Genomic DNA, 23,212 nt, shown 5'->3' on the forward strand with positions numbered 1-23,212 from the left:
CTGATAGAGGGAAATTTAAAATTATAACTAGTTCACTCCCAGTCTAAAGAACTAGAAATTCATACTGGGAAGAGCCATATCCTAATATGTTTACAGAAGTCATAATTAGAAGAAGAGACAATGGAGGTTTGTTTACCTGAAAAGATGCACTAGTGATGAGAAACTGAGTAAGAGTTCTAGAGACATATTCAGGCAAAGTCATCGAAAGACCTGTGATTACGTGAATGAAGAAATACTGAATGTTTTGAAACTTCGGATTTTAAAGAGCCTGTTGTAGAGGACCAGAGTAAGTCAACAGGGATGAGAGATCTGTATGTGGGATGAGATTGGAGTTCAGTTTTTAGTCAGCTCCAATTTGAAAGTTGGCCATGCTGTTCTGCCACCCAGTGCAAGGTGCCCCAGTCTGATGTGGTTCTGCTCTCAGAAAAAGAACAAGGTCTCCTGTTCTCCACAGAAGATGGAAGATCTGTCTACAACAAAGGCTTCACATGGTAGAGAAGTTCTTTTTTAAAATCAAGAGCACTAATTGTTTCATACTTTCGAAGAAAATTAAGTCAGGAAGAACAAGAGAGTGTGAAAAGACACTACACTGATTTTTTTCTAAGAGTGTTGAGGTAAAAGAATCATCAAAGTGATGAACATTAAATAAGCACATATTAAATGCAGATGGAGAGCAGTGATCAAAAGAGGACTTATCAGGAACAGGATGTGTAAATCACATGAGGATCAAATTCACAGAGCATGAAGATGTGGTAGTTTATAAACTCAGGGTTTCAGTTTGATTTGCCCCCAGTGAGGTCTTATCTCAGATGAAATATTCCTATTGTGGAGGATCATACAACTACAATCTAATTGATGGCCAAGAAAATGTCATTACTTAAATGATGATTCTGAGCAAGAAAACTGGAGTTAGGGGCTGGGAATGGTGGGTGTGCTTATAATTATAGTCAGGGAATAGAGGCTGAAGAATCACCATAAATTTAATCTAATGTGGAATACATATCGAAAACATATCTCAATAAAGAAAAACAACAAATGAATAGAGTTTGAAACATGTTCATAATCAGTGAGAACATATCCTGAGCATGCCTCCCTAGAATCTTGACTCTGCACAGTCTGCATAAGATGGAGATGTTGCAGGAGAGAGTTGTGGAAGGAGCCACTTGTTTATCCCAGTCACCCAGAACCAAATTAATCACAAAGAAACTGTATTAGTTAGATTACTGCTTGACCCTTTAGCTCTAGCTTCTTATTGGCTAACTCTTACCTCTTAATTTACCACATCTCCATTAATCTGTTCATCACCATGAGATTGTGGCTTACCAGCAAAGTTTTAGCATGTCTATCTCTGGTGGCGGCTCCTTGGCATCTTTCTGACTCTGCCTTCTTTCTTCCAGCATTCAATCCCATCTTCTCCACCTACTTATGTTCTTCCCTATCAACAGGCCAAGGCAGTTTCTTTATTCATTAACTAAGAAAAGTAACACAGAGACAGAAGAACCTCCCACACCAATGGATATACATCAGCTAATACTGGACTAAATTTATGAATTCATCTTGCAAAATCTTAACAGCCAAATTATTCACCATTGAGAGGGCTGACATCTGAAGTCTTGTTAGATTCTAACAAATGACCATGCAGAGACAACAGATGCACATGAACCTGTATCATGCTCAGAAATCCTTGGGTTGTATCATAGTACCTTTATACACTAGAAAACACAAAGGAGATGGAAAGTCTTAAAGTCTATCATGCACATATTAGATTAAAAACAGCCATAAGAACCTAATTCTGGGTCTACCCTGTTCTACATATGATGTCATGTGTTTTCCAAATTTTGGCAACAATTTAATGCCATACTATTTCCTTTCCCTTACTTCATTACATTGTAATCTTTATCCCGTTTCATCAGAATATTAAGTAAATTGATTAGTCTCACAAAATGAGACTAAGCATGGCACCAAGTCAAGAAGTACTTGGAATGAGTTTTTCTGATCCTCATTTGTCTGGCACTGAATGAAGCAAATCAAGTGTTTTGACTATAATAGCAACTGTCTGCTTGCTAACTGTCTATCAAAACCTCCTCACTTCTACAAAGGGCATCATGTCTTTAGCACGATGTTTGAATAGAAGATCAATATGTCATTTTCAATTTTTTCAGCTTGTTCTTTGGTTCTTTGACTATCATAGAGATAAACATATTCATCTATTTATGAATTAAACAGGAAACATGGATCATATCACACACAAAATAAACACAGAGTTTCTATGTTCAGAGTGTACTCAAAGTCAACTAAAACACATCAGAATAGTGGCACTAATAATCTTGAAAGAACATCCAAATATTCAATAACAAGCAATATGTGAAATGTTTGAAATGTTCAGAAGAATATAACCTAGGAGTATTTTCCTTTCTATTCCTACAATTTAAACATATTAAATCATCCTTATGGTATAGCTTATAGGTAAGGAAATGTAGAGCAAACTCAGCTCTCTCATCTACCGGCTCTCTGAATTGAATTTGCTTATCTTCTCTAAGCCTGAGTCATCTATGTGGTATTAGAGGTTCTTAGCTTGGTCTCATGTGTGCAATACACTTTCTAGGCTCAAAAATGTTAGCCAGTGTGAAGTATTAAACAGCCGGTGAGTGTTAGCAGTATAAACACACAATCCAATACACTGGGTAGAATGAATACTTTCATGTCTAAATGAACAGATGTGTCTTTTTTATAGAGGTTGCTCTTATAGAAAGAGGCTATTATAAATAAATTTGTAAATAATTCTAAGTCTCAGATAATTCAGGTACTGATCTAAGACCTGCCTTACTGCCACAAATGCTACATCTGCTGTTCATCCAAGGTTTATAATTACAACAATTTTCTGAAAATTATAATGGAGTTAATTTGATTAATAAATAAATAAATAAATTTGAAAATTGTAAACCAACCCCAAGATAATTGTAGACATCATCAACATCCAGGAATTTAACAACCTTTTTGTTTCTACTATGAATGGATTTCTGCAATAGCTTTATGATCTACCTGGTACATATATTTTTGTAATCATGGTGATGATTAGTTTTGTTCTTCATATTATATACTTTTAGAGAAATGGTTTGATAACAGAGTCAAGAATGAGAAATTTTTAGAAATGATGCAGTCTTTATAGACTGGTAATAAGAAGTTATCTGAAAGAATTCATATTGCTGAAATTGATAATCAAAATCTACTAAAAATTATGATAAGTTAGCAGATAAAACATCACTCCAGGAAGGCAATCTATATGCCATCCGCATAATCTCTAAGGGTGAGAAAATATCATTGGATAAAATTGGAAAAATTAAAAACCTTTGAATCAGATGTGCAGAATGAGAACCAAAAATGAATTGATTTGATGAAATTATTAGAAATATCCACAGGTCAAGAGACTCAGGTTTTACTAAAGATAGTAATAAAAAGATTTGAGTTGATTGAGGAATTTGTCAGAAGCAGTAGGCAAGAAGAGTAGGTGCAGGCAAAGGATTTAGCATTTCTGGTACTGTTCAGAGTCAGAGATGACTTTCCAAAAGTTTTAGCTACTTACCCTGTTATTGCCTCTGAAAAACCAGCAAATACTCAATATCCAAACGGATATACAGAATGTAAATAGGAACCTATATGAATCAAAGATGTAAAAGATATTAAGCAAGCAGTATCTTTTGGAATGCATTTACCGTATGTTATGGAGTGGTAAAGCCATTGGCTTTCAAGAAATAGAGTTACTCCACATGATTGGCTTCAGTTAAAGTTAGATGTCCTAGAAGAAGGGCTGCCTATTGTAAAAAGACATACTGCTCTGGATTATAGAACAATCATAAAGGATGAATTAAAAACTCCAGTAGAATATAGGAAACATATATTTTGGCAGACTTCTATAAATAATTAAAGATCAAAACTGAGAGTATGAATAAATAACATTATAATTGAAGGATTATTGGACATGGGTGTGGATGTGACTATTATTACTGCAGAGTCTTGGCATCCCAATTTGCTTCTTCAGGAGGCAAATGTTCAATTCCTAGGAATTGGGATCCTACCTCAAGAAAAACAAAGCACAAGATGTATTGAATGCATAAGGCAAGTAGGACAGAGAGGCTAAGGTCATATGTGGCCAATATAGCAGTGAATCTATTGAGTTGTAATCTGCTGCAGCAGTGTATACCTAGATTAACATTCCTTTAGTGTCAGAAATGAAACATAAACCAACTCATGTTCCTGGGAAGGGTATTATAAGGTACTATAAAGAACAGTCACCAACCATTCAAGCTGTACAAAAACACAAAACAACTAGCAAATGTTCAGAGGCACCAACAGCCCTACATTTAAAATGGTTAAATAAGAAACCTATGTGGGTTAAACAAAGGCCTCAAACAATAAAGAAACTGAATGCTTTAGATCAGCTGGTACAGAAGCAACTAGATGATCAGCTTGTTGAAGAATCAACCAGCCGGTGGAAATTTTCTGTTTTGATGTTAGAAAGAAATGTATAAAATGGAGAATGGTGGCAGATCTAAGAGATGTTAATACGGTAATTCAACCAATGGGCTCTCTACAATCTGGAATTTCTTTGCCTTCCCTGTTTCCAAAAGGATGGCTTCTTATAGTTATTTATTTAAAAGATTGTTTCTTCACTATACCTTTGCAAGAAAAAGACAGAGAAAAATTTGCCTTTACAGTGCCTATTTATAATAATTCTCAGCCTACTAAAAGATATCAATGGAGGGTTCTCCCACAGGGAATGTTAATAGCCTACTCTGTGCCAAAATTTTGAAAGTCATTCATTGGAAGTAATACATAAGCAATTTGTTGAATCTATAATTTATCATTACATAGACAACATTTTGCTATCTGATTCAAATAAAGATACCCTAGAAAGAATGTTTGAAGAAGTAAAGAAAATTTTGCTTCATTGGGGATTACAAATTGCTCCTCAAAAAATACAAAGAGGAAATTCAATCAGTTATCTAGGTTATAAAATAGGTTTACAGAAAATTAGGACCGCAATGCAAAATTAGGAGAGATCTATTATAGAATCTTATTGACTTCCAAAGATTGCTAAGAGACATTTACAATCTATAGCCCACTTCTGGGATAAAAGCTGTTTAGATAATTTACTTAAACAAAATATTATTTGGTGACAAAGACTTGAACAGTCCCAGTGAATTATCAGCTGAAGCTGATAAATAATTGACTTTAATTAAAGAGTAATTACAGAGGCACATGTGGATCATGTGAATCTGAATCTGAACTGCGTCAGGTCATTTTACCATCCAAATAGTCCCCATAGGAATTTTAATACAGAGGGAAGATATTATCTTAGGATGGATATTTTTACCATATAAACTGAGGCAAAAATTAAAACTTTATGTGGAAGAGGTATCTGATTTAATTATAAAAATAAAATTGAGACTGCATCAATTAGCAAGAATAGACCCAGAAGAATTTATAGTAGCTTTTACTAAGATGAAATTAGCAAATTTTGGAAAGACCATGAACTCTGGCAAAGAGTTTGTACTATTTTGTGGGAAAGAGTAATGACAGCTATTCTAACATTGATAAAATTAAACTTATTCTAAAGAGTTCTAATTAGATCTTCCTCACATTGAACATGACACACAAATAACTGGAGCCCCTACTTTCTATATTGATGCAAATAAATCAGGAAAGGCAGGTTGAAAATCAGAAGATTTAAATAAAGTTGAACAAAGCCCTAATAATTCTGTCCAAAATTCAATATTTTATGCTATTCTCATGGTACAAAGGGATTTAAAAGAACCTCTCAATATAGTTGCTGATTTACAATATGCAGAAAGAGTTGTTTTGCATATTAAAACCACTAAATTTATACCAGCTGATACTGAATTTACTTCATTATTTATTCAGGTTCAAGATAAAATCATAAATAGACTTTGTCCCACATACATATAACACATTAAATCCCATATGGGTCTACCAGGTCCTCTAGCATAAGGAAATGCAGAAATTGATGGATTATTGTTTGGAAATGTGCTGAAGGCCTCAGAATTTCATAAAAAATTATATCAATAGCAAAGGTTTAAAAAAAGGACTTTTCTATTACATGGCAACAAGTTAAGGAGATTATAAGATATCCTGCTTGGTTTTTTTATTATTATCAAACACAACTACCTGCAAAGGAATTAAATCTGAAAAATGGGTGTGTTCCACTTTGTAGAATTTGGAAAATGAGAATATGTACACCGCACCATTGACAACTACTCAGGTTTCCAATGGGCAACTCCTTTGAGTTCAGGAGAAGCTGATTCTATAATCACATATTTACTAGAAGTTATAGCCATCATGGGTATACCTGCACAAATAAAGACTGACAATGGTCCAGCATATGTCTCTAAGCAAATGAACCAATTTTTTGCTTATTAAAATATAAAGAATATTACAATCCTACAGGTCAGACAGTTATCAAAACAACAAATTGAACTATAAAGGATATGCTAAGCAAACAAAAAGGGATAAAAAATATCCTGGAAATAGAGTGCATAGTGCTTTACCTACTTGGATTTTCTTAATGCTAATGATAAGGGAACAATGATTGCAGAGAGACAATGGACCATAGAAAAAACTTCAAAATAAAATCAGTCAGTGTATCTCAAGTACATGTTGACCTCAGAATGGAATCCAGGAACTGTGCTACATTGCGGAAGAGATTTTGTTCTTGTTTCCACAGGAGAAGAAAAGCTATGAATACCATTAAAATTAATCAAGATTTGATTTGAAAAGGAGAAACCTCCTGATAAAGAGAAATGATAGTTCATCCATAGAGATGACAATGCATTTGTTATAAGAAAACCCCCTAAGGGCTGGTACAGAGTTCTATTCTTGTCTTTACAGGAAAATGCCCATCTTTAAAAATTCAAGAGACCTTGTACATCTACATGCTTAAAATATAAAACATAGCTATCTAGAAAGAACTAACAAGCCAAGAGAGTTCTGACTTATGAAACCAATATTCTCTGCAGGGTAAGATACATATAATGAGAGTGAGGTTTTCCACAATGAATAATAAATTTTCCTACAATAATCTTTAAAGTTTCCAGGAATAAGATAGGGTCCCACAACAACAGTTCCACCAGCTTCATATGATGCCACTATGCTGATAACACCACTTTATGATCTGTTTTGGATTACAAAATGCTGAAAATGATTCCAATTTAGCTAGCAGAAATGGTGCAGCTTCTTACAATGTTCTTGCAAGAGCTTCAAATAATAATCCAATAAAAAAATTGAGTGCTGACCTAAACAGAAAACTCTTTTTTTTAAAGTAATTTTATTAAATTATAAAAGTTTCCATTTCTGCCCCTCCTCCCACCACCCTCCCACTCCCCCCACTCCCTCTCCTCCTCCCTCTCCATCCCTAAGAGCAGTCAGGGTTTCCTGCCCAGTGGGAAGTTCAAGTTCCTCCTGCCTCCCTCCAGGTCCAGGAAGGTGAGTGTCCAGACAGACTGGATCCGCAAAATCCAGTATATGCAGAGGAAACAAGTCCCAGTGCCATTGTCAATGACTTTTCAGAAAGACTCCGGGCCAGCCACGTTCAGAGAATCCGGCCACATTCAGAGAATCTGGTTGGATTGCGTCCTCGTTCAGTCCCAGTCCAACTGGACTTGGTAAACTCTCATTAGATCCGTCCCATTGTATCCCTCGCAGTCCTTATTTCCTTTTTCATTTTCTTCCTCCTTCTGTTCCTCATTTGGACCTTGGGGGGCTCAGTCCGATGCTCCAATGTGGGTCTCCGTCTGTATCGCCATCCATCTTGGGATGAAGGTTCTCTCTGATCTTGCCTTCTTTGCTCATGTTCTCTTTCCTTCTGCTTCTCGTTTGGACCTAGGGAGTTAAGTTCAGTGTTCCAATGTGGGTCTCTGTCTCTATCTCCATCCATCACCAGATGAAGGTTCTATGGTGATAAGCAAAATATTCATCAGTATGGTTATGGGCCTAGGCCAGTTCAGGCACCCTCTCTTCTGTCCAGAGAACAATCTGGGGATCTCCTTGGACCTGGGATCCCATTTATAATCTAGTCTCCTGTAAACCCAAAAATGACTCCCTTAGTTGAAATATATTCTTCCCTGATCTCATATCCATCCTTCCTCCCTCCCCCCATCCCAGTCCACCTAGCTTTCCCCATTCCTCCCCTACTCCCTTCTCTCTAACCCTCTCCCCTTCCAACAACCCTCCCACCCCCCCAATGCACCCGAGGTTACCTGGGACTCTTGTCTATTTCCAATCTCCAGGCAGATAGCTACATGATTTTCATCAGGTACACCTTCTTATTTAGCTTGTCCAGGAACACGAATAATAGGCTCAAAGACCTTTAATTATGGTTAGAATCCACATATGAGTGAATACATACCATATTCCTCTTTTTGGGTCTGACTTACCTCACTCAGTAAAGCGTTTTCTATTTCCATCCATTTGCATGCAAAATTCAAGATGTCATTGTTTTTTACCGCTGAGTAGAACTCTAATGTGTATATGTTCCACACCTTTATTAACCATTCTTCTATTGAGAGGCACCTAGGTTGTTTCCAGGTTCTGGCTATTACAAATAGTGCTGCTATGAACATAGTTGAACAAATGCTTTTGTAGTATGATAGGGAATCTCTTGGGTATATTCCCAAGAGTGGAATTGTTGGGTCCTGAGGGAGGTTGACTCCCATTTTCCTGAAAAACCGCCATACTGATTTCCACAGTGTCTGCACAAGTTTGCATTCCCACCAACAATGGATGAGTGTTCCCCTCATTCCACATCCTCTCCAGCATAGGCTATCATTGGTGTTTTTGACTTTAGCTATTCTGACAGGTGTAAGATGATATCTCAAAGTTGTTTTGATTTGCATTTCCCTGATCGCTAAGGAGGTTGAGCATGACCTTAAGTGCCTTTTGGCCATTCGGAGTTCATCTGTTGTGAATTCTCTGTTCAGTTTAGTACCCCATTTTTTAATTGGGTTAATTAGAGTTTTAGTGTCTAGTTTCTTGAGTTCTTTGTATATTTTGGAGATCAGAACTTTGTCTGATGAGGGGTTTGTGAAGATCTTCTCCCAGTCGGAAGGTAGCCTTTTGGTCTTACTGACAGTGTCCTTTGCTTTACAGAAGCTTCTCAGTTTCAGGAGCTCCCATTTATTCATTGCTTCTCTTATTGTCTGCGCTCCTGGGGTTCTGCTTAGGAACTGGTCTCCTGTGCCTATATCTTGTAGACTACTTCCCACTTTCTCTTCTATCAGGTTCAAAGTGGACGGATTAATGTTGATGTCTTTAATCCATTTGGACCTGAGTTTTGTGCATGGTGATAGATATGGATCTATTTTCATTCTTCTACAGGTTGACATCCAGTTATGCCAGCACCATTTGTTAAAGATGCTTTCCTTCTTCCATTGTATACCTTTAGCTCCCTTGTCGAAAATCAGGTGTTCCTAAGTTTGTGGGTTAATACCCAGGTCTTCTATTCGATTCCATAGGTCGACTTCTCTGTTGTTATGCCAGTACCAAGCTGTTTTCAATACTGTTGCTCTGTAATAGAGTTTGAAGTCAGGGATGGTAATGCCTCCAGAAGTTCCTTTATTGTATAAGATTGTTGTGGCTATCCTGGGTTTTTTGTTTTTCCATATAAACTTGATTACTGTTCTCTCAAGGTCTGTGAAGAAGTTTGATGGAATTTTGATGGGAATTGTGTTGAATCTATAGATTGCTTTTGGTAGAATTGCCATTTTTACTATGTTGATTCTCCCAATCCAAGAGCAGGGGAGGTCTTTCCATTTTCTGGTATCCTCCTCAATTTCTTTCTTCAAGGACTTAAAGTTCTTGTCAAATAGGTCTTTCACTTCCTTGGTTAGAGTTACCCCAAGATATTTTATGCTATTTGTGGCTATCATGAAAGGTGATGTTTCTCTGATTTCCCTCTCTGCTTCTTTATCCTTTGTGTATAGGAGGGCCACCGATTTTTTGGAGTTGATCTTGTATCCTGCCACATTACTAAAGGTGTTTATCAATTGTAGAAGTTCTTTGGTAGAGTGTTTGGGGTCGCTTATGAACACTATTATATTGTCTGCAAATACCGAAAGTTTAACTTCATCCTTTCCAATTCGAATCCCCTTGATCCCCTTATGTTGTCTTATTGCTATTGCTAGAACTTCAAACACTATATTGAAGAGGTATGGAGAGAGTGGACAGCCTTGTCGTGTTACTGATTTTAGTGGAATGGCTTTGAGTTTCTCTCCATTCAATTTGATGTTAGCTGTCAGCTTACTACATATTGCTTTTATTATATTTAGGTATGATCCTCGTATACCCAATCTCTCCAACACCTTTATCATAAAGGGGTGTTGAATTTTGTCAAATGCTTTTTCAGCAGCCAATGAAATGATCATATGGTTTTTTTCTTTCAGTTTATTTATATGATGAATTACATTGATAGATTTGCGTATGTTGAACCAGCCCTGCATCTCTGGGATAAATCTCACTTGATCATAATGGATAATTTTTCTAATGTATTCTTGGATTCGGTTTGCCAGTATTTTATTGAGTATTTTAGCGTCAATGTTCATGAGTGAGATTGGTCTGTAATTCTCTTTCTTGGTTGTGTCTTTGTGTGGTTTTGGTATCAGGGTAACTGTAGCTTCATAAAAAGAGTTTGGCAATGATTCTTCTGTTTCTATATTGTGAAATACATTAAGGAGTATAGGTATTAGCTCTTTCTGGAAGTTCTGGTAGAATTCTGCATTGAAACCATCTGGTCCTGGGCTTTTTTTGGTGGGGAGGTTTTTGATAACAGCTTCTAATTCTTCACGACTAACAGGTCTATTTAGATTGTTCACTTGGTCTTGATGTAACTTTGGTAAATGGTATTTATCTAAAAACCAATCCATTTCTTGTACATTTTCCAACCTTGTGGCATATAAACTCTCGTATTAAGATCTTATGATTCTCTGAATTTCCACTGTGTCTGTTGTTATGTCCCCCTTTTCATTTCTGATCTTATTAATTTGAGTGTTCTCTCTCTACTGTTTGATTAGTTTGGCTAGGGGTTTGTCAATCTTGTTGATTTTCTCCAAGAACCAACTTTTTGTTTCGTTGATTTTTTGAATTGTTTTCTGTGTTTCTATTTTGTTGATTTCAGCCCTCAGTTTGATTATTTACAATCTTCTACTCCTCCTGGGATAGTCTGTTTCTTTTTTTCCAGAGCTTTTAGGTGTACTGTTAAGTCTCCAATATATGCTTTCTCCGTTTTCTTTAATTGGGCACTTAGTGCTATGAACTTTCCTCTTAGAACTGCTTTCATAGTGTCCCATAGGTTTGAGTATGTTGTGTCTTTATTTTCATTAAATTCAAGGAAGACTTTAATTTCTTTCTTTATTTCTTCCTTGACCCAGGGGTGATTTAGCAGTTGACTGTTCAACTTCCACGCGTTTGTAGGCTTTCTGGTATTCGAATTGTTATTGAATTCTAACTTTATTCCATGGTGATCCAACAAGACACAGGTGATTACTAATATTTTTTTGTATCTGTGTAAGTTTGCTTTGTTACCGAGTATGTGGTCAATTTTCGAGAAGGTTCCATGAGCTGCAGAGAAGAAGGTATATTCTTTCCTTATTGGGTAGAATGTTCTATAGATATCTGTTAAGTCCATTTGATTCATTACCTCTAGCAATTCTCTTATTTCTCGGTTGAGTTTCTGTTTGATTGATCTGTCCATTGGTGAGAGCGGTGTGTTGAAGTCTCCTACTATTAGTGTGTGTGGTTTGATGACTGCCTTGAGTTCTAAAAGTTTTTCTTTTACATAAGTGGGTGCTTTTATATTAGGGGTGTAGATATTCACTATTGAGACTTCCTCCTGATGAATTGTTCCTGTTATGAGTATGAAATGTCCATCTCCATCTCTTCTGATTGATTTTAGTTTGAAGTCAATTTAGTTAGATATTAGAATGGCCACACCAGCTTGTTTCTTAGGTCTGTTTGCTTGAAAAACCTTTTCCCAACCCTTTACTCTGAGTAGATGTCTATCTTTGTGGTTGAGGTGTATTTCTTGTAAACAGCAGAATGTTGGATCCTGTTTTCTTATCCAGTCTCTAAGTCTGTGCCTTTTTATAGGTGAGTTGAGTCCATTAATATTAAGTGATATTAATGACCAGTGGTTGTTGATTCTGTTTATTATTTTTGTGTGTATGTGTGTAGTAGAGTTTGTGTGTTTCTCTTCTTTGAGTTGTGGTTGTGAAGGGTCGCTAGATGTCTGGGTTATTGTAGGCAGTGATGGCAATGTTGGATTCCTTGGGTTGTTATTTTCCTTCTATTACTTTCTATAAGGCTGGATTTGTGGCTACGAATTGTTTAAATTTATTTTTATCCTGAAATATTTTGTTTTCTCCGTTGATAGTGAACGATAGATTGGCTGGGTATAGTAGTCTGGGTTTGCATCCATGGTCTCTCAGTTTCTGCAGTACCTCTATCCAGGATCTTCTGGCTTTCATGGTTTCCATAGAGAAGTCTGGTGTAAGCCTGAGAGGTTTACCTTTATAAGTCACTTGACCTTTTTCCTTTGCAGCTCTTAATATTCTTTCTTTAATCTGAATGTTTTGTGTTTTGATTATTATATGGCGAGGGGACTTTTTTTTTTTTTGATCCAGTCTATTCGGTGTTCTGTATGCTTCATGAACCTTCATAGAAATATCGTTCTTTAGGTTGGGAAAGTTTTCTATGATTTTGTTGAATATATTTTCTGGACCTTTGATCTGCAATTCTTCTCCTTCTTCCACCCCTGTTATTCTTAGATTTGGTTTTTTTTTATTCTGTCCCAGATTTCCTGAATGTTTTGTGATGAGAATTTGTTGGATTTGCTGTTTTCTTTGGTCAGAGCATTTATTTTCTCTATGGTGTCTTCATAATCTGAGATTCATTCTTCTATCTCTTGTATTCTATTGGTTATGCTTGTTCCTGAAGTCTCTGTTTGTTTACCTAGATTTTCCATATCCAGCCGGCCCTCAGTTTGTGTTTTCTTCATTGCTTCCATTTCAGTTTTCAATTCTTGAACTGTTTCCTTTACCTGTTTGATTGTTTTTTTCTTGGTTTCCCAGGGTGTCATTTACAAATTTACTCATTTCTTCAAACATTTTGTTATACTTCTCTTCCATTTCTTTACTCATTTCTTCAATCTTTTTGTTATTTTCTCTTCCATTTCTTTAACTGAGTTATTCATACCCTGTTTAAGGGACTCTATTGCTTTCATAATGACATTGTTTTCCACTTCTTCCAGAATAGGGTGTTCAAGTCCTTCTGTCGTAAGATCTCTGGGATCTGGTGTTTTCATGTTGTTTTTCAGATTGTTGGAGGAATTCTTGCCTTGGCGCCTGCCCATCTCTTCCTTCATATGCTCTCCAATGGCTCTTCCCTCTGCTGGATCTTCTGCTACAGGATCAGCGCCCCTTGCTCTCCAGGAATCTCCCTGACTGCAGTCCTACCTTGCCCTCCGTAGTATCTTCTGCTACAGGATCAGTGCCCTTTGCTGGCCAGAAATCTCCCTGCCTGCCGGGGAGTGAGATTCTTAATAATTCCTCCTAAAATCCCGAGTTCACATGCTGAAGAATTCCCCTCATTTATTCTCCAGAAGGTCTTTATACCAAAATGTAAACTAAGGGGGAAGTATATTAGCATTCTGTTTCCTAGGTAACAAGGTTAATGGCTTTAGGTATATCCACATCGTCCTGTGCTTGCTTTCACATATTCCTGTTCTGTATGCTAGCTCAATCACATTAGAGTCTCTATTCAGGCATCCCTCAAATTACAGATATGGAGCAGCGCACTCCCTGACTTTTGGTTAGGGTAGTGACAGCCTGTCTGGAAGGTTATATGACCACTTCAGGTACTAATTATGGCCTAAGAGCCTGGCTGTCACACCATGTAGAAATATGGGCCTATACACAGCCCTCTATTCTGCTGGATTCAGTTCAAGTTCCCAGCATACACAGAGGACTGTGGATCGCTACCCTTACTGTGAGTTTATCCCCAGATAAATAAACCTTTGTTATACTCCATCCTGGGCTATTATGGAACTCTTTGGTACAACTACAGAAACCTGCTTTTATTTATTTATTTTTCCCACAGGAGCAACCCATGCTAGATTCCGAGAGGAACTTCTTCAGTACATAGGGAGGGGCATTAGTTACATAGGAAGATGAGAGATCTCTGTGAAGGGCAAATTAAAAATGTACTTTAGGGTCATTTTAAATAGTGATTTGGGATGGATTTTAAGAATGGATAAACTGGTTTTTTTCTGTCATTTTAAATTTCTTACTTAAATGTTTAGTTGACAATGCTGTGGATTGCATTCACTTCTTTTGTGTATATGTGTGCATATGTGTATATGTGTGCACATACACGGGCATTCTTAAGTGTGGAGGGATAAGGTTGATACTGGGTGTCACCTTCACTCATTCTCCACTAGGTCCATGAGACTGGGTTCCTGTCTGAAGCCAGAGCTCATAGATTCCAGCCCATCTAGCTAGGGAGCTTTCTTCTTCAGCTCCTCCAACTGTATTCCAGATGCTGGACTTCTAGACAGGAGTCACACTTACCCAGTATTTACATGAGTCCTGAGGACCCAAACTCAGGTCCTCATGCTGCTGAGCCATCTCCCCATTTCATTTGAGCTTATATGGTTCAATTTGTTATATTATTTACTTAACCTAAGAGGTTATGTTATTTGAACATTTGAAGTTCGAAATTTTATTCAGTGTTTTTGACATATCTGCTGGATTTGTAGAGTACCAAGGAAAATATAGTAGAATATTGTTGTACATCTGGAATGTAACAATGTGCTGCTCTTCTGTACCTACTCCATGACTTCTCCCACTGTCTGCTACCATTTAGAGGTGAACAAGGGCATCTACTTCAGCTATCCGAGTCGACGGCACAGTTGTACTTTGGTAAACATCCCTACACCATGTGTCAACAAAATGATTGCCCACATTGAGGATGTAGAATCCAAAATACAGGAGCATTTGAAACAAGTAGGTGATCTACTTAAATCTGGGGGATAAATTATATACATATCAAGGGGTTATTGATTATTTTGAGAATTTATGCAAAACTCAGAATTATAGCAGATTAATCTTCTAGTCTAGACGTGTTTTGATAGTCTCACACTAGAGGGTTCAATTACGTCATTAAATAGATTTTTCCTGTTTGTTTTTTAACATAAATAGTCATGATAAGTTGTCATTTCCATAAGACAATATAACTGAAAGTCAAATATAATTCACATCTTGGAATGAGGAGTAAGTAAACCAATTAAATGGTAAGTAAATTTCTAGTTTGAAAAGACAATATGTTCTTTTAAATGAGTTATTTTATTGCTAAAAAATATAATAGGTCTATTGATGAAGATATAATGTTTTTTCTTGGTCATGTTAACCTGTCAAATTCTGCCTTTTTTATTCTAAAAGAAGTTCTATATTGAACTTTTTGCAAGTTGCAATCATTTAATTTAGGAATGACTTACTGAAGAACCAAAAACTTCTCTTATTTCTTACTAAAATGAAATCCTGGACTAACACATGTTGTTCAAGCAGAGGAGTAGAACTGCTACAAATCTTTCCTTTCTTTCCTTTATTTTGGTCCCTGGATCTGACCAAAACAATGTTCTGCTCTAGAAAGTTATCTGTTTTGAGAGGTATTAGTTCAATGGTTAAGATCACAGGATTTGAAAAGACATGTTGTGTGACTTTAGGTAGGGCTAAGAGATCCTAACAGTGTGCTAGATCAAGTGCCATAAGAGGAAGGATCCCAGTGCACACAAATGAGCTATTACTGTGAATAATAATACTCATTATTATTTGATAATAATGTTTAATATTATTCTATGGAAACACCTCTTTTGACTAAACATCTCTCCAAATCAGAATATGCTTTAATTTAAATAAAAATCACAGAGCAGATAGATTTTTTTTGGTCTGAAATAATAGTTAAAGAAATAGAACAGTATATTTATGGATGGTGTGTGCTAACCATTCCATATACATTCTAATTCTCAATTACCCATATTAATTAAAATGATAAAAGCAGATCTGCAGATGCCTTGCACACTATTACTATAGGTACTGTTTATTGAAATCCTAATGTTAGCCACACCACATATTTTACTGTTTTTTATCTTTTTAATGCCTAGACTACTGTTGAATGCTCTTATGCAGTGACACATGGTAATTTATATTTTAACATAATTCAGCATCTTGTTCAGCCAGAAGACTATTTGTTGCCACCAATGACAGAGTACATAACCTAAAAACTTAAGACAATAAGTATTTCCCTTGGTTCATACTTTAAGACACATTTTGTAATGACAGCGTAGAAAAGGCAATAGGGCAACTGCTGTGGCTGGATTTGCTTTTTCCAGAGAGCTCCCATCTCCTAAAGGCTCCATCATCTGGGAACATAAACAGTCTCTCAGTGATGTTTTAAGCTCAAGTCATGACAACCTTGGAAAGAAATATCTTCAGAATGGAGGTTAGGTTACGTTTTCTGTATATTTTATTTCTCCACAGAGTAGGGACCATGCAAATGATAGAGAATATTTCCTGGATAGCTTTCCTTACAAGTAAGTAATTATCTTTGTCTTCCACATTATTGTCCTAGGCTGACTAATCCACAATATTATTTAATTCAGCATGAACTCTACTGAGATTAACATTGTCTCTTTGTTTAATACAGTTCATCAGGCTTCTACCATGATTTTAAATATTTAGGAAGCATCTAAAAATATTAAGTTAACTATCCGAAGATAGGTTTTTAAAAAATGCTAAAAATCTTGTAATAATGAAAAAGAACTGGGCTTGAGATACACACACACACACAGAGATCTCATGAAACAGCAGAGACTATAATATGATCTAATATATGAAGTGAAGAACTGAATTTCATCAGTTAGTTAATATTTAAGTAGATTTTAAGTGAAATTCAACAATTGCCTTTTGAGGTGTTTAAATTATGATTTTTATTGAGTTCTTTTGTTTTGACAGTTTGAAGCATCTTTCGAAGAATGGTAAGAAACCACAATTGCTCCTTTATTTTCCTCTAAAATTTTGAACTTTTGGTAACCACCAATTTTATTTCAGAAAGAAAGGAAAACTGAAAGCAGTATTTACCATGTTAGATATTAAAACATGGGAAAGGAACTGGAGAAGTTGAAGGAGAGAGAGGCATGGATGGATGGTTGGAATAGAGTTCTCATGTGGACGTGAACATAGTCAGCAATCTAGACTTCAGCACAAATGGACATCAACCAAGGAGAAAACCATTAAAGAAGCAGCTCATCAAACTAGATTATCAAGGAGGCTACATCGCCTCTTTCCATTCTCCTGAGTTAGTGGTAGCCCTGAGGAGAGTATCCCATACTGGTGCTATGAATTCCAATGACAGAGGAAACAAGATTTTATTTTCAAAAATTTTCATCTTAAGGTTTTGGCTAGCCAGACTAATTCTTGTAACAGTGCTCAGGAAGCATCTGGGCAGTATATTCTTGTCACAGCTGCCAGGGGCAATAAATAATAACTGGAGAAAGCCACAGATAGATCAAAATGCCTTAGAAGAAAGAGTCTGGGAAAAGAAATGCATGTGATAAAGAAAGCAATAACTTCCAAATAAACACAGGAAACACAACAAATGCACTGTAAACCCATGCCACTGAGGGTAGAGAAATGGGGGGAGGAAGAATAGTTTATGGAAATTTTCTGAAAAGTCTTCTAAAATTTGGCTAGATACATAAACCTACACTTTATTAAACTTAGTGAAATTTAAATAGAATAAAACTTAAGAGATTGACACAAACAAACATATTAAACAATTTATTTAAATCCTGGGGAAAAAGAGAGACCATTAAACATCAAGGGTTAAGGGACTGTGCAGGTCCAAGAAATCCTCAGTCAGATTTGTGGTCAGCTTGTCACCCAAATCTTTGTAGACCTGAAGACTTTCAAAGAAATTCCAAGCAATTCTAGGTCATCTAAGATTCCTTCAGTTTCATATAAGTCTGTTTAAATAATAAAAAAGAAGTATAGATATCCCACCCAAGATGAAATATGTGTATCATTAATAGATCTATCCACTGGGAAGACTTAAGGTAGTCTTTGGGACTGAAACAGAAGGATAGCAGATAGTTTACCTAAAGACCATATCAAGAAACAATTAGAAATAATAAAGACTACAAAGATACATGTACATTTTAGTATTATCTTGGACTCATAACTGCTTCCCTGTATTATTTAAAGGACAAATGAGCAAACCTCAGAATTACAAATATTTGTTGCTGAGCACACAGTACTTAAATTCACTGTTTATGGTAATAATAAAATATTCCATCATATTTTATAGAGCTCACTGGGCCAGTATTTTAATGTTGAAATAGCAACAATGTTTTCATTGAAATTTATGTTTATTAAGTTAAATGCTAAGTGTCACCTCCAAAACAATGACTAAGAAACATTCTTAAAATTACATCAAAAAATGGATAAAACAACACCTCAAAAATAGTCATAAAATATAAAATAAGGCAGTTATACAGAAACCGGGAAAGAAAGTATTAATAATATAGAAAAATAGTTATACAGTAGAGGAAATAAACCCTTTGTTGTGAGCAGTTAATGTATATGAAAATAGATTAAACACTCTAATCTAAAGTTAAAGTGGTGGAATGAATAAAAATGCTCTATTCTGTTCATTTCTAGATCCACATAAGCTACCATAGGTGACTCAGAAGAAAATAAAAATTCTAGCTGACAGATAAATATTAAGGAAATGGTATTAGTAATCAAAATAGCTTTAACTAGAGCATAGCAATAAAATGATTCCTAATGACATACTGTACTCATAGATCAGTGCCTTGTTCCACTACAATCAGTTAAGCTTCTTACAATAGATCAGGATTAACCCAGAGACCCACAGTTGAATAAGATGCAGAAAGCCAGAGACTTTGGAACACTCAGTGCTAAGTGTAAGGTCTTCATCAAAGCCCTCTCCTCAAGACTCAAGGATCTATGGGAAAGAGGAGGCAGGAAGATTGTAAGAACCTGGACAAATGGATGACTGCAAGGAAACAGTGTCTTCCAGACACAACAGGGCTGATGCATATCTGAACTCACAGAGACTGTGGAAGCAAGGATATGACTTTCACAGGTTCAATCCAGATGGGATCACAACACTAAGAGGGGGCAGTAGACATGGCATCTACTCCCAGCCAAGAAGCTATTTTCAATTGAAACCTGATGACAAAGTGAAAATCAGTTTTCTTAAGTGTGTCATTGGGCATACTAAGCACATTTCAGGGCAGACACTATGCCCTGGAGCAGTTAGACAACACAGACTTAGCTTCATAATTGTTTATCTGTTTGTTTATTTTTGTGGGCTTTGTTTTCTTTGGCATTTTTGTCTTATTTGTTCTTTTTTTAATTGATTTTTATTGAGGTCTACATTTTTCTCTGTTCCCCTCCCTGTCTCTCCCTTCTCCTTCATCCCTCTCCCAAGGTCTCCATGATCCCCTATTTATGTAGATTATATCCATTTAGATTATATCCATGTATGTCTCTTCCCATGTAGATTATATCGATGTATGTCTCTCTTAGGGTCCTCATTGTTGTCTAGGTACTCTTGGATTGTGATTTGTGGGTTGGTTTTCTACTTCCCATGTAGATTATATCCATGTATATCTCTCTTAGGGTCCTCATTGCTGTCTAGGTACTCTTGGATTGTGATTTGTGGGTTGGTTTTCTTTGCTTTATGTTTAAAAACCACTTATGAGTGAGTACCTGTGGTAATTGTTTTTTTTTTTTTTTTGGGTCTGGGTTGTCTCACTCAAAATGATGTTTTCTAGCTCCACCTATTTTCCGGCAAAATTCAAGATGTCATTATTTTTTTCTGTTGTGTAGTGCTTCATCATGTAAATGTACCACATTTTCCTTATCCATTCTTCAGTCGAGGGACATTTAGGTTTTATACAGGTTCTGACTATGGCAAACAATGCAGATATGAACATATTTGAGCACGTGTCCTTGTGGCACGATTGAGCATCCTTTGGATATATACCCAAAGGTGGTATTACTGAGTCTTGAGGAAGATTGTTTCCTAATTTTCTGAGAATCACCACATTGACATCCAAAGGGGCTGTACCAGCTTGCATTCCCAACAGCAATGCAATCTTTTACTCCAGTACCTCTCCAGCATAAGTTGTCATCAGTGTTTTTGATCTTGGTCATTCTTACAGGTGTAATATGGAGTCTCAGAGTTGTTTTGATTTGCATTTCTCTGATGACTAAGGATGTTGAACATTTCCTTAAGTGCCTTTCAGCCATTTTGGATTCCTCTGTTCAGAGTTCTCTGTTTAGGTCTGTACTCCATTTTTAAATTGGATTATTTGCTCTTTTGATGACCAATTTATTGAGTTCATTGCATATCTTGGAGATCAGACCTCTGTCTTATGTGGAGTTAGTGAAGATCTATTTCCATTCTGTAGACTGTCGTTTTGGTCTATCATCATTCACAAAACTCAAGTCCAAATGAATCAAAGACCACAACATAAAGCCAGGCACACTGAACCTCATAGAGAGAAATGAGAAGAAAATCGGCACAGGAGACCACTTCCTAAATATAATCCCATTAGCACAGACACTGAGAGAAACAACTAATAAATAGGACCTCCTGAAACTGAAAAGCTTCTGTAAAGCAAAGGACATGGTCAACAAGACAAAACAACAGTCTTATTTTGATTTTCAATTTGTGTGTGTGCATGTCTTTGCTTATGCACACACATGCACATACATGCATTCATAAATACAGAGAAAGAGAGAAAACATAAAAGTTCAGTGGGCAAGGATGTGGAGAGAGGATCTGGGAAGAGTTCGGAGAAGGAAACAACAAGATCATAATACATTGTATAAAAATGTTTAATTAGAATTAAAAAAAAAACCTTTATTCAGGTAGAGTTGTCATGTTCTTTAACCCAAATATCAGGGAAGCAGAGGCTAGATGACAGTCAGGTAGTACCAAGCTTAAGCTATATATTAAGACCCTTCTTCAAAACAATAAGCAAAACAAACACATAAGTAAATAAACCAAAAAAAGCCCAAGCAAGCCAAAACACCATCATCATAACAAAGAAGAACAAATTCTATTAAATATTGAAGTGAGACTTTTTATCATGCTTTCTCAAGTTTCTAAAAAACAAAAACAAACAAACAAACAAAAAAGAAACAACAGAAAGCTGGAAACACTCCTCCACTTACTCTGTGATGCCACTTTTGGTGTGGTGCCAAAAGCAAATGAAGACATTGGCAGAAAGTTGCAGGTTCATATCTGAATTCTCTTGTTGAATCTGCAATGAAGTGCCATCGATGACTGAATTCAGCATCCTATTTATAGAGTTACACATGATGAACAAGTTGAATTTTTCCTGAGAATAGTAATGATAATTTGGTACACAAAAGTGGATCCGTCTAGTATTTCACATAAATTAAATGGAGAGAAAAACCTGTTTGAACCTAAAGAGAAAATTATGTGACAGAAACAATGCTTCTCATAACAAAAACACTTTAAATAACTAGAATTCTAAAAGCAGTACCTAAACAATAGAAGACATTTCTGGAAAGCTTTGACGCACATGAACTGATAACAATGGAGATCTTCTGCCTAAATTCTGAAAGAAGTCAAGAGCAATAGTTCTTTTCTGTTCCACACTTCATTCTTTGTACACTGCTGGTGTCGATGACAAATAATACAGACAGTGAAACTCAGCTTGTCAGTTTCTGAAGATGTAAAATCCTGAACGATCCCTAGGGCCAGACACGTTCACTCTAAAGTATACATCCCCAAAGCATTTGAAACAGGTATTCAAGTGAAAACTTAAATACAAATGTGCAAAGCACCAGGCTTCATAAGAAATAAAAGGTGGGAAAAATCTATCCGTGAGTTAAGAGTGTGGTTTTTCTACTCAATGAAATATTTTTATACCATGGAAAGAGACAGCTGACCTGAGCTCATGGGAACACATGGACTCTGGACCAATGGTTAGGGAGCCTGCATGGGACCATCCCAGGTCCTCTGCATATGTGCAACAGCTGTGTTGCTTGGTCTGTTTGCAACACTTCTAGCAGTGAGATCAGGACCTGTCCCTGGCACTGAGCTGACTTTTGAAAACCTGTTCCCTATGCTAGATTACCTAGCCTAGTCTTTATACAAGCGGAAGAACTCAGCCCTACCTCAACTTGAAGTGCCAAGCTATGTTCAAGCCCGTGGGAGGACTGCCTCTTTCTGAATGGAGACAGAGTGGGTGGATGGGGAAGGGGTAGATGGGAATCTGGGGGAGAGGAAGGACAGGAGACTGTGGCCAGTATGTAAAATAAAGGAAAAAATGTTGATTAATATATATATATATATATATAAAATTACCAAACAAAAATATTAAAGTATTACTATTAATAGAATTTTTTAAAAAAATGAAGTTCTAATAATAATAACAATAATAATAATACAATATGGACAAATATCATATGTATTCATCTATATTTACATATATTACATACAGGTTTTGTATACACACACACACACACATATATATATATTAAGGGCAGGGGCCTTATATGTAATATTCATTATAGCTCCATCCATACAGACAGAAAGCAGATTGGTCATTAATAAATATCAGTAGGAGGGAGAGATGAGAATGCTTAATGAAATTGTCAATTTTTAAAATTTGATTTTAAAAGTACTATAAAAAATTAATTAGTATTAAAATTAGAACAAAATCCAAAAGATAATACACAAGACTACAACTAGCCTTGTATGGTGGTGCATGTCTCTAATCCTATCTCTCAGAGACTGAGGCAGGAAAATCACTGAGGCAAGTCTGATCTACATAGAGAGTTCCATGATAACCAGGCCTATATCTACAAACAACAGAAACCCTCAAAACTAAAGTTAATAGTATATGATTGTCATAATATGCAGGGGAGATTGCAAGCCAAAGAAAAAAAACATTTTTTAATCCTTGATTTGAGGACGATATTTTTATTATTTTAAAAATTTAAAAAAATTATGATTTTCAGCAAAAAAAGTTTGAAATAAAAGCGAAATCAAGAAGAAAGAAGGTAATTAATGTATCTCATAAAAA

The 23,212-nt window shown here is 36.1% G+C and overlaps 1 protein-coding gene across 1 annotated transcript in view; it reads left to right on the plus strand.

Annotated features, from left to right (window-relative positions):
• Ccdc178 (coiled-coil domain containing 178) overlaps positions 1-23,212 on the plus strand; it is a 362,700-nt gene that overhangs the window by 30,150 nt on the left and 309,338 nt on the right. The window contains exons 6-7 of the mRNA XM_048442360.3: positions 14,929-15,068; positions 17,076-17,098. Of these exons, the coding sequence (XP_048298317.3) occupies positions 14,929-15,068; positions 17,076-17,098 (163 nt within the window). The remainder of the gene's footprint in view (positions 1-14,928; positions 15,069-17,075; positions 17,099-23,212) is intronic.

This window comes from Myodes glareolus, chromosome 13, assembly GCF_982192425.1.
Source record: "Myodes glareolus chromosome 13, mMyoGla1.1, whole genome shotgun sequence".
Taxonomy (NCBI): domain Eukaryota; kingdom Metazoa; phylum Chordata; class Mammalia; order Rodentia; family Cricetidae; genus Myodes; species Myodes glareolus.